The following is a 12,870-nucleotide window of genomic DNA, read 5'->3' as shown; positions in this document are numbered from 1 at the left end:
TGTGCTCCCATTCCTGTAACCATTTACCCCAGTGCCCGGAAGTACTGCTACTGAAGTAGCGAGGTTGTTCCTTTCTGTACAGTACATCTTTTAAGTCTGAAATTAGTTTTGTAATGAAGAAATGACTACTTTTCTTAAACAGAATTTGAAAGCTGAATGGACATTAAAAGCACCTGAACTGCAGAAAATGAACAGCAGAGGCACATTGCTGTGTAATCTAATTTCTGCTGTGACTTCTCCTGCCAAACTGAGAGCAGTTGCAAAATCAGGTATGCATTTGTATAATCAGGTAAGCCTAATGTTTCAGGAACTTTTAATACCTCTAAGATAAAAATGAAAATATTTCACCCTTGGATTAGCTTTTTGAGTATTTTCTTCTGAGAAGTCAGTTAGCCATGTATGTTCTGACCATTGTTAGCTGTGATGCTCGTTTAAACTGTCGAACTGCTTATTCTGGTCAGTGTTCAGTGTTTCACATACCCACGGAGACTGCAGGCAGGACAAATACAAACCCTGCTTTTGCAGATACGGAAGTACCTGCTCACCTTTGCTGCCCCAGAGATACCTCTGTCATGGCCGCGAGGCTGTTCTGAGTCATGCCAGGCAAACACATAAAGGTTTGCAGAGTCATGGGGGTTTTGTTAGAAGGATGATGAGGACATGGTTTGCCTAAAAAGTGACCCTAGGTGAACCTACTCATCCTCGTGTGATAGCATGGTTAATGCTAATCAGTATTTTAGTTGAAACAACATGATGGAAGGGAATCAACTCCATATCCCAGCATTTGGCCCCCATTCCTGGACAAAAAAGTGTTTCCAGTCTGGAGCTTCACCTAAATCCTTTTTACCGGTAATCTGATTTTAAAGCGAGCCAATCTATTTCCATGATTTTCTGTACTCCAGTGTTTAAGTGGTAATTTGTTTTACAGAAACCAGTAATTCTACTAAATATCATTCAAGCTGTAGTTCAAGGCACATGGTACCTAGGGTGTTTTAATGGCCACAAGCACATTTTCAGTCATTTCTTGAATTTATTTCCAGACTTAGTCAGTTCAAGTGTGTTGGCCCTCACTGGTCATCTGCAAAGGACTGGGAGGATGGGGACTTCCAGAGGAGGATACCTATTTGGCGAGAGTGGAGCACTTTCTTTTTCACATCTCTTTGTAGTAGCTGCCTCTGGTTTCATTCTTCTTTAGATTTTAAATAAAAATCTTTCAAAGAACATTTTAGAATCTTACATGGCATATTTGGGCTCCTTCCTCTGCTCTTTTCTCTACTCCTGTCCATCCAAATAGAAAAATAATTAAATAGCTAGCATATAAGAGCAGCTGTAATCCTCCGGACTAGAGTATTTGCCCTCCAAGACAAGAGCTGTACTGTGTATCACTTCATCTCAGTTATAAATACCAGAATCCAGCTAATAGAGCATGAAGATTTACAGGGCTTTGGCTGGGGTCTGTGACTTCTCTTATCTGGTTTATTTTCTCTTGCCATCCTCCAGCTGCCACTAATGTGGTGCTCGCTGTCCAGCTGGTACTGTGGGGTGGATGCGTAGCCTTTTCCAAGGCAACCGTTAATCTTTCTCTGTTAATTGCTCATCTGGGAATACATATGTGCAGGAGAGTGGGAAGTGATTATCCTTGCAGTTCTCTGTGGCGTGACCGCGTGCCCCAGCTCTGTGCTCTGACGGCGTTTTACAAAGCCCATGTAGCCCTGGTTCCAGAAGCTTTCCAATGATGTTTAATTAGTAGGGCTGCCTGGGTGAGTGCCTGCCTCCGAGAGACAGTAAGGCCTTCACATGGAACAGTAAGGGCTCCACATTGCAGTCCCTGTCCTGGAGCACATGCTTGAGTCGTGCTCACGACAAGGTAAGGAGGAATTTGTCCAGTTGGTATCACGAGCTTTTTGTGCAGAGGTATGGTACTGCTTAATCACAGAATCATTTAGGTTGGAAAAGACCCTTAAGATCACCATGTCCCACCATTAACTGCCAAGACACCATCAAACCACATCCCTAAGTGCCACATCTACATGTGTTTTAAATACCACCAGGGATGGTGACTCAACCACCTCCCCGGTGGGTAAAGGAGTCGTGAGCAAGCAGTGCCTTTGGCTTTGGTGTCTGCAGTGACTGCTGTGGGCTACTTTGCTGTTTTATGTTTAGTGCTCTCCTCAGAGCCTCAGCATTTTCCATCTAGCCCTCTCCCAGTCAGGGCTGGGTACAACCATGTTCTCCGTAGGCAGTAGACAGGTTCCTTTTGGGAGGAGGAAGTGATGTTATCCGTACGGATGTCAGTAGGCCTCACAGCTAGGGCACAGACCTCTGTCCACTGCAGCTGTGTATTTAGCATAGTACTGTGAGCAGTAGGACTGCTTATACATCACGCATCTGTGCATAGTTAGATGTGCATCCGTGTGCACAGCCACCTGCTATGTATGTGCTGTACATATGTGGTACCACTTACAGTACCAGCTGCCTGGAGCAGCTTAAAACATAACCCAACGTTAAAATGTATAGAACAATTTAAATAAGATACTTGGTGTTACAAGATTAGCACTCAGCTACTTCTTTAACGTTATAATGAGAGCTATGTATCATCTTTTGAAGAGGAAATGGAGTGCTGGGTTTTTGGTGGGAAAAGGCCCATATAAGTCTCTCTTGATCCACAGGTAGCACAATGTTAAATGGTGAAGGAGGAGCTCCAAGAACTCAGGAATTCATGAAAAATAAAGGTCAGTAAATGTTTCAGGATGTAATAAAGAAATGTACTTGGTAATTACTGTTAAATATGTAAGTAAACATTTTTTAAATGTTGTATATAAGTCTGCTTGTAGCAGTCCCTACTAGGCTGAAATTTCACATCACCATCACATAAGGAAACTTATTGATTACGGCATGATACTAAAATTAATTGTAAACATGCCTACCTTCAGTGTCTGCTTTGAAGACAGGTGAAGTGGGGCTGTGTTTCCAGAATCAATATATACTTCTGTAGATGTATCCAAGGATAGCTACTTTAATATAACACATGGTTTTTGAGAAAATTCTAATAGTACGTGTGTATGTGGTTTGAAACTTTTTAACGCCGTATTAACATTATATTTAACACTGTATTTAACTAATGATATCTGTGAAATGAGAAGCTCTTGTAAAATGGACCTGACGTTAGGTCATTCAGAGGTAGTGGTACCACATTTAGAGTGAACTGGAAATAACTCCTGGTAGGTTAAGCAGCTTCTTATTTGGGGGACTATTAGCTATTGTAACTCAGAATATTGTTCACAAGTTCTTGAAGTCTTAAGTATTGTTGGAACGGCTTGTGACCTCTAACATAGCCTTTGTGCATCTCTCCTTTTACAGAACTGACAGCTGTTCAACAAGCCATGTCTGACGTGAATCACAGTTACGAGGATTTGGGAGTTGTATTGAAGGAGAAGATTTCAGAACTAGAAAGTATGCTTTCAAAAATGCAGAATATTCAGGAAGAATCGACCTCGATGATGCAGTGGTTGCAAAAAATGGACAAAACCGCATCAGATTGGGAAGCTGCTCCAACAGATAGCGAAGCGGTTAAAGCCCAAGTTGAGCAACATAAGGTACTTTGTGACTTCAAAAACATACTCTTTCTTGCAGTTATTGGTCAGTTATTTGAAAAACTGGTATCTCAGACTAACTTGATGTTGCAGAGAGTATTTAAATGATCCTGGTAAGCGTGCCAGTCAGGCTTAGAGCAGATCTGGCAAACTGTGTTAGTGGAGTAAAAGGAGCACTGTGTCAGAGAGAAGGAGTTGTGCACATCAGAAAATAGCAATTTTGGTGGCTGGTTTAAGTAGGTGAGGCTATATTGATTATGCAATAAACTTTTTTTATCTCCTTAGTTGTTTAGAGCTGTATACTGGATTGCTATTAATCTGAAGGGCTGGATTTATCCAAAAGCTGTTTCTGCAGCTGCTCGTTCACTGACACTTCACAGACCTCCTGCTCTCTGCAGCTGCAGCAGCTTATACCTATTCCAAGGCAGTGTTTCTCTTCAGCAGCTTTGTCATGCTTGTTAAGTTACATCGCTGCACAAGTCTCCTCCCTCCTTTTCAACTGACACGAGAAAACCACGGAATCAGCAGTAAGCTTCTGTCCTGTTTCAGCGTTGGAGGCGAATGCTCCCCTAGCAATGAAGGCCAATATTTACACATGTAAAGGCTCCTCTGTAAAAGGAAATCTAATGGATAGGAAAAACTTTTGCCTGTGATTGTGGATAAACAAGGACAGAATTTGATTCAGTGGAGGTATTTTTATATTTGGTGTGTGACCCTTAAAAATTAACGTGAGCAGCTACAAACTTTCTCAGACTTGGATAACATTCAGTCTTAAAACTCAGGCTAAATATGGAAGAAAATTAGCTCTTTATTTTTTAACAAAGAATGTGCAAACCTAACATGACTGTCTTAGTCCCAGTGTAGCAACAGAAGAGCATTCACAGGTAGGTGGAAAACTGAGCGAGTGTTCAGGCAAGAGTCATCCTGCTAATGCAGTTGGACTTTTTACTAGCTAAAAGTTCTAAGTCAAGCACAGGTTCATTCAGTGTTTATTTTGGTGGGTTTTGGATAACTAAAATGCAGCTCCACGTTGTTACTCAGCATTCATGTAAGAGCCGTTTGCCAGGCATAGGGACTATTCACTTCTGTCTGTAAGAACAGCCCGAGTTAGGAATTGCTGGGGCATCTCCGTCTCCTGGGAGGTCTGCGCTTCAAGCTATGGTGCTCTTCATAGTTTTAGACAATCTACAAGAAGCAGTCTCTCTGTGATAGCAGGACTCCTACTGGGGTAGATGAGGCTACACCTCTCTGTTGGCACTAGCAGGGTTATTTCTGCTGTGAACTGGACTGTGTGTTAGTTTGGGTTCTGTACAAGAACAGATTCCAAGTGTATGTGAATATGATGGGACCTAGTGGATCTTATTTATCTGAATTCTTCTGGTTCAGTCACTTGTTCAAATTAAACAATAATCATTATTATTAATATAGTTTAAATCTTCCAGAAAAAATTGACCAGCAACACATGCCATTATAAAATGTTTTGAGATTCATTGCAGAAAATTAGTGTGTCGGTGCTAGATATTTATTGTTTATCATCATGCTTGATGTCTCAGTGTTCCAAACTTGAAATGTCACACTTGAACCTTCTTCTTTAGTCTCTTATTTATCTATTTTATCACTTGAATCTGCAGCATTTTGAAACGGAATTAAAGCAGAGTGCAAATAAAGTACAGGAACTAAAGGACAAAGTGACAGAGCTGTTGGAGAAGAACCCGGATTCCCCTGAGGCACCCAAGTGGAGGCAAATGTTGGATAAAATAGGTACCTCAGTAAAGCTGTATTATAGCTCAGACTGATTTGGAAGCTGTTTTATTATGAGCTTTTTTATGTATTAGCAATCACTTGTATTTTTAATATCTTGCTCCCTCCTACCCCTTAAATTCTGGGGAAATACCTCCCTTCACGAGAGTGTAGATCTGGAGTCATTCTACTGATGTCCATGGGCTTTGAATTTGTATCAATCAGTGCAGCTGAGAGAGGCTACAGCCTGACTCCCTGTGTGAGAGGGCCTTATCTTTTTCCCACTGTGTGTGGCTACGACTTGACTGCTCAGTTATTGCTCCAGATACGTATGTTGTTATTCTTACCAAATATAACAAATTAGGTTAATTATTTCATGGCAACGACAGTTTGACATGTTGGTAATGCTTCTCTGCACGCTTTTCTCCCATGCACTAGTGACTTCTGGCATTTTGTTGTTTTGGTGGCATTTTGCCATTTTCTAAAATTGATTCCATAACTTTGGCCAAAAAAAACCCCAACTGTGTTTGGACAATAGATTTTGAGATACTGCAATGCATAATTTTTATGAGCTTTTAAAAATTCTTCTTAGCTTTGTCATGTCTTACGTAAATTATAGGTCAGTCATGTTTTATACTGATAGATGTTTCTATGGCTACATCAGTAATAATTTTAAAGCTGAGATTTACTGATCTGTCCTGTTTGTAAGTGAAACTCTGAAAAGTTTAAGTAACAGGTAAGGTCTCCAAGAGAACTTGAATAGCGCTGATGGAATCACCAGAGGTCAAAGACTGTGAAGTGGCAAAAGGAATTGAAAAAACATGGATGAAATATGTAGAATCACAGAATGGTTTGGGTTGGAAGGGTCCTTAAAGATCATCTAGTTCCAACCCCCTGCCAATTCGGGGACAAGGAGAGTTAGCAAAATACCAGGGCTGACTGAGCAAGCACTGGCTGTCACAGTGGGAAGGGGGAAGTTAGAAAACTGTAAAACTCAACGGCTGCTCTGGAAGCCACTTGCTGCAAGGGGAAGGGAGCACACACTGGCCGAGGTGTGAACCTGAGCTCACACAGCACTTCTGAAACACCTGTGTGCTGAAGTGTTCTCACCTACCTGCCACTTGGTACCTGTTTTGGATGTTTAAATGAGACAGTTAATGTCTACAGGCTCCTAATGCAGACATTTGAAAGCGGTGTGCTCCTTCAGGGTGCTGTTCAGAGTGGAAGCCTAGATTACGGTTTTTGCTCACCCTTGGAAAGGTGTCAGCTTCTGTTTACTGAAGAAGCAGGAAAATGTGTATCTAAATCAGACACCTAAGTTAAAAGTGAGTACAGCCCTTTGGCTTTTATGTCATTTGCGACTGAAGCCTAAATTTGGTGTTATTTCACTTAGTAATATTCTCATCCAATTTTATTACATGTTGTATATTCATTGCTCTAAAAATTCCGCACGTGGCTGCTCTAAACTGCAGACCTTCATCCAAATGTATACGGATCTGACTGTTGAAAGATGTATTTGCCGAGTCACTGCAATAAGGCATCTGGAGTTAATCAGCAAGAAGGCTTGTTAGAGAGCTCTGTTTATGTTTCATATGTAGTCTGCTGTCTGAGAACCCATCTGCCAGAACACGCAGGCAATATGTTAACATTATCATTGGTAGATTCCAAATGGAAAGAGCTCAATCAAGTTACATCTGAGAGACAACAGAAACTGGAGGAGTCTTCAAATTACCTGACCCAGTTCCACACGGCAGAAGCTCAGTTAAAGCACTGGCTTGTAGAGAAGGAGCTAATGGTCAGCGTGCTGGGGCCACTGTCAATTGATCCTAATATGCTGAACACACAAAAGCAACAGGTTCAGGTGAGTCATGCCAACATGCATTATTGATTTCAGTTTCTTCTGCTGTTTTGCTGTTAGCGAAGTACTGTGTTGCATTTAGAGTACAGCACCATTAGTGTGAACTATTACGTTTGTTTGTCGGCAAATACAAGCTTGAGTCATGCTTGACTACATTAATTACAAGAAAAAATTACCCTGAGTGAACAGAGATCAGAACAGCTAAAGGAAAAAATTGTTGAGGAGATACTGATCCTCTGATATATTTTTGTGTTTTGACCATACGGTGGTTTCTCTGCAGTCAAATGAAAATGTTCCTTTGAAGTTTTATTGATTTGACTGTGTATGCAACATTTCATGGTCAGTCCTCATATACGGTCTATGCTGTAGAAGTAGCTTTTTGAGATTTTATTCACTTGACTGTGCCAGTAGCTAATAAAAATATGAAGGCAAGTGAAATGCAGAACTGTGAAGAGATATGGGGCCAAGAGTGTGAAAGACAGGAGAAAAAGTGTAATGAAAAAGTGGAGTAATTTGCTTATGGAAATACAGCAAACTGCAGGCAAAAGAAACAAAAGTTAAATCAGACAAGGTTGCAGGAACTAGAAATTTTAACTTCAAACATTTCTGTTGCTGCCAGTTATTTTAAACAGTGATGAGGAATTTTTATTTTGCAGAAATACTATTAAAGCTGGCATGCCAATATTGATTAAAATGAAGTGTTTAAAACATGAACCGTGTTCTAATGCTATGTGAAAATGACTTAATACTGGTGTGTAAGTGCTTCAAAAATCTAGACAGCTGGCATAAGACTATCACGTATCACCTAGGTGTCCTTAAAAGTTAAACCTAATTAACTTAGAGAGAAAGGGTTTGGCATGTTCTGTAAAGTAAAACCATTGTATTTGTCCCTTCTTCTGCAAGCACTATGACTTACTGTCAAGAAAAAAAAAATACATACTGGGAACCAGTGATGTAAACTTTAAAGGTCTTACAGTACAAATTCAGTTGTTTTGTGAGTTATCCAAATATTCTTGGTGCTGTAATAATACACTGCAGTATTATGTCACAATACACTTGCTTTGAAGTTCTATCTTAAGACAAATATCGAAACTGTCTAGGAAAGAAGACACTGCTTGAAACAGTGATTATTTTACTTGGTACGGTTACTTAATTACTATAGTATTAACAGAATTCATTGTTTACTTGTATCTGCTGATTGAATTTCTATTAGATGATGTGTAAATTAACCTCATTTTTTCTGGTTCTTTGATGTAAACGCTTGGAAACAACACAGTTTATGTGTACAAGACACAATTATAGAAGACACCGGCTTTTCAAGTCGGAGATTGCTTATGCAATAAGCACTTAGCTACAACAAATTCTTCATGAGTTTTGTCAGAAGCACTTTGCTGCCTTTTTTTTTCAGGAGGTAAATGCTTTTTACAATTTCTTTTCTTCCCAGATTCTCCTCAAAGAGTTTGACACCAGAAAGCCACAATACGAGCAGTTGACCGTGGCTGGCGAAGGGATTCTGAAGAGACCTGGTGAACATCCACCCTCCCACGAAACTGTAAAAGAGCAACTGGCAGCTGTGGCACAAAAATGGGACAGTCTGACTGGCCAGCTGAGGAACAGATGTGACCGAATTGACCAAGCTATTGTGAAAAGCACACAGTATCAAAGTCTACTCCGAAGTCTGTCTGATAAGCTAAGTGCCCTGGATAGCAAACTAAGCAGCAGCCTGGCTGTGAGTACACAGCCTGATGCTGTGAAACAACAACTGGAAATTGCTAGAGAAACAAAGGAGGAAATAGAACAGGAAATGAAGAATATAAATGCAGCTCAAGCTCTCTCTGAAGAGCTGTCAACACTGGTTGGAGAAGAGTATTTGAAAGCAGAACTTACGAGACAATTAGATGGCATCTTAAAATCGTTTAAGGATATTGAGCAAAAATCAGGTTAGTATTTATTTAAAGAAAGAGAGTATCTAAGGCATAAAGTAAAGCATATAGTGTCATTTGTCTTCATACAGGTGTTGAGTGAGCTGAGCCTAATGCCAGGTCTCTATCTAGTCCAACCCCCAAGCACTTATACATTAGAATTATGGAGAGTTACCCATACCATGAAAAGGTAAAAACCATACTTAGGATCTCTAGTGAACAGCTTGGGAGAGAATTTGAAGCACAGTGCCAGGGCTGCTTTTCTCATCTCTTCCTTCAGGTGCATCTTCACTGAATTTGGATACCAAAAGAGGAGGCTTTTCATTGAGCTACATACCTGTATAGGTGCAGAGTGTAAGCCAGATTTTGGGGCAAGCACCAGTTAATGGCTTGGTGAAATACAGTGGTACTTGTATAATCCTGCTTGTGGCGAAGAGAGCTGGTAGTCTGCAGCCTTCCCTTACCCTGTGAACAACAGAACTGAAGAAGTAATGCACTGCAAGCAGTATCATACTTTGTTCTCCCTAACAGCCTCAATTTTAGCTTTTTAATTTCCTCTGGTCGAGAGGAACTTCAAAGGATCTCTCTAAGAACACATATTGCCTGCAGGCCGTGAGTTAAACACTGCTAGGCTAGATTGCTTAATACTCCCTGTGTTTACACTTCTAATACCATGAAACACGACTGTGTGGTTTTACCCCCAAACTCTGCCCAAATAGGATTCATGTAGACACAGATTGGCTAAGCTCACCTTATCTGGTTCACGTCCAAATGCCTCAACTCCTCTGATGTAGTGTAGGCACAGGTCTGACCCTTGCAAGAAACTTGGTTGCCTTGCAGTCGAACACCGCATACTTTAGGACCAGCTTTCCTTATGTTAATGATCATTCATAATAGAATCAATATTAATTACTGTTTCTTCACTGGATACTCACAGGTTCTGATAATGAACCTCCGTGCTGTCTTCTCTTTTGTAGATAACCATGTTCAGCAGCTTCAGTCGGCGTATGCCGCTTCTCATCAGTTCCAGCAAATGTCCAAGGACTTTCAGGCCTGGCTAGGCAAAAAGAAAGAAGAGCTGGACCAGGCTCGTCCTGTATCAGCCAAACTTGATGTCTTGCAATCCCTAATTGAAGAACAGAAAGATTTTAAGACGACCATGACAGATCAGATTAGTTCGTATGAAAGAATTGTTGCAGAAGGAGAAAGTATCCTGCAGAAGACGCAAGGAGCTGACAAGGCAGCATTACAGTCCCAGATTGCCACACTCAGAAGTAACTGGGATGAAATTAATAAGCAGGTAAAAGAAAGGCAAGATAAATTAACAGATTGTCTGGAGAAGGCCCTCAAATACAAGCAGCATGTTGAAAATCTGCAGCCATGGATAGAGAAATGCCAAAGCAACCTGTGTGAATTGAAAGTTAGTATCAACCCTGTTGAAATAGAGGATTCTATTGTTCAGGTGAAAGCCTGGCAGAAGGACCTGGATAAACACCATGGGATGGTGGAGCTATTGAATAATACTGCTGAAAGTTTGCTCAGTGCCAGTCAAACAGATAAAGAAGTCATTCAGGAAGAAACTAAGGTGCTGAATCAGAAAGTGAATGTGGTCACAGAACAATTACATAAGAAGAGAGAGTGCTTGGAGAGTATGGCACAAAGGCTGAAAGAGTTTCAGGAATCATCCAGGGAAACTGAAAAACAGCTTAAAAGTGCCAAAGAACATCTGGAAGCTCACGACTCCCTTGGACCGCAGTCATTCAGTAACAAACACCTGACGATGATGCAGGCCCAGCAGAAAGCCTTGCAGGCTTTAAAGCCTCATGTTGATTTGGCAAAAAAGCTTGCCCAAGACCTGGTGGTAGAAGCTTCTGATTCAGCAGGTGTTTCTGACCTTTTGCTTCAAGCTGAATCTTTGGAGCGAGAGTACACTGCAGTGAACCAGCAGGTTGAGGACAGGTGCTCGTTCTTAGAGACAAAACTTCAGGGAATCGGCCATTTCCAAAACAGCATCCGAGAGATGTTCTCTCAGTTTGCAGAGTTTGATGATGAACTTGATAGCATGGCTCCAGTGGGGAGAGATCTCAGGGTGCTGCAATCACAGAGAGAGGACATCAAACATTTCCTGAAAAAGCTGGAGGATCTTATAATGAATAATGAAAATGCTAATAAAAACTGTAAAATGATGCTAGCCACAGAAGCAGAGGCTTCTCCTGATCTTGTTGGCATAAAGAGAGACTTGGAAGCTCTAAATAAACAGTGCAACAAGCTACTAGACAGAGCAAAAGCCAGGGAAGAGCAAGTGGAGGGTACTATTAGCCGCGTTGAGGAGTTTTACAGTAAGCTAAAAGAATTTTCCAGTCTGCTTGGGAGAGCTGAAGAACATGAAGAGTCACAAGGTCCTGTTGGAATGGAAACAGAGACTATTAATCAGCAGCTGAGTACATTCAAGGTAGGAAGATTCCTTTCTTACTATTATGAAGTATTTTACCACACCGCCATTTTATTAAATATCATCGTGAAAAGGAATGGTTAAGTGCAGACCTTGGAGGACTCACAGCAGTTAGTTCTACCTGTGTGCTTTTTACCTGTTTTAAATGGGCTATCTTGTCGTGCTGCAGAGCAACTTTCCTTGGCGATGGCTTGGCAGACGGGGATAACTGCATCCCAGCTCATAGTTTTTGCACCCCGGTTCCCTCTTTGCCTCTCTTTGCTATCTTGTTTCCTTACACAATCTGTCAACCTCTTCTGGTTCTGAGAACTGCTTAATGTCTCTATTCTGACGTCCATGTGTTACACAGGCTTTCTTCTTCACCGTGGTGAGTTTCAGACTCCAGTGTTAAGTACCAGCCCATACTCTCTTTGCTTATCTGAGCAGTTTTTTCACATGGGTGTAGGCGTCAGCGTAGGTGGGTTTAAGACCTTACCTTTTGCTTTTTTCTGTTCCGATACGCTGCCCAGTTTCACCTCACTGAATCCCACCCTTACCTAGAAACATCCCTAGTAAGAAGAAATCAGGTAAAATAAACCCCCTTTTATATTTGGAGTTTACTGTAGCATCCTTATCCAAAATGCACTTTGGAGCTTCCGTGCATGGCTTTTTTAATACGTCAGTTAGCATTCCTTGCCCATCTTAAAACGCGTGCATCGCAGTGACAGTGGGTGTAAATTGTGCTTCGGTGCTGAAACGAAGTGCAGATGCTTGCTCGTTTTAAGGTGACAATAAATGAATTTCCAGTGCTAGCAGGAAAGATTTCTAATCCTACACATGTAAGCAATGTCTCAAAAAGATCATAAATCCTGTAATGGCTGTATAGTAGCAGTGTGTATTCTGTGCTGCTTTGGTTTCATTTCAGTCTGATACCGATTCAAACGTTTGTATGACTTGTATGTTAGTTCACAGTTAATCATCAAAACAAACTTCCATAACAGGATTTGATAAACCATGCTGTTAAAGCGATGACCTTGGGAAAAAGGCATTACGTGCTTGGCCCAACAGAGGGTGCATTTTGCCCGTTTAAAGTAAACTGGATTAGAAAGGAAAACGAAAACTGAAAACTTTAATCTGGGAATTTCGGATGCAAGTTACTGTGAGTTTTGATGATCTTTCAGAATGCATAAATAGAGACAAAAATCTTGAACAAATAGTTACATTATGAGGAGATTCCAGTAGACTGGGAGGATTAAAATTGTACGCCAGTCTGTCCTAACAAGTCTATCTCCATTTAAAAGGGAAACAAATGGCTTGTCTTTGTCT

The 12,870-nt window shown here is 41.0% G+C and overlaps 1 protein-coding gene across 1 annotated transcript; it reads left to right on the top strand.

The window, feature by feature from the left end:
* Positions 1–1,842: 1,842 nt before the first annotated feature.
* On the top strand, positions 1,843–11,565 carry LOC104512531 (dystonin-like; the record flags this gene model as incomplete). Its single annotated transcript, XM_010155551.1, has 7 exons — positions 1,843–1,867; positions 2,670–2,732; positions 3,361–3,596; positions 5,225–5,354; positions 6,995–7,194; positions 8,636–9,131; positions 10,091–11,565. Coding segments are annotated over exons 1-7 (2,625 nt in total), but the record flags the coding sequence as incomplete, so codon positions are not given.
* Positions 11,566–12,870: the final 1,305 nt, after the last annotated feature.

Source organism: Eurypyga helias, unplaced genomic scaffold (assembly GCF_000690775.1).
Source record: "Eurypyga helias isolate BGI_N326 unplaced genomic scaffold, ASM69077v1 Scaffold51707, whole genome shotgun sequence".
Taxonomy (NCBI): domain Eukaryota; kingdom Metazoa; phylum Chordata; class Aves; order Eurypygiformes; family Eurypygidae; genus Eurypyga; species Eurypyga helias.
The sequence above is the reverse complement of the archived record's forward strand: the minus strand, read 5'-3'. Positions and strand labels throughout refer to the sequence as shown.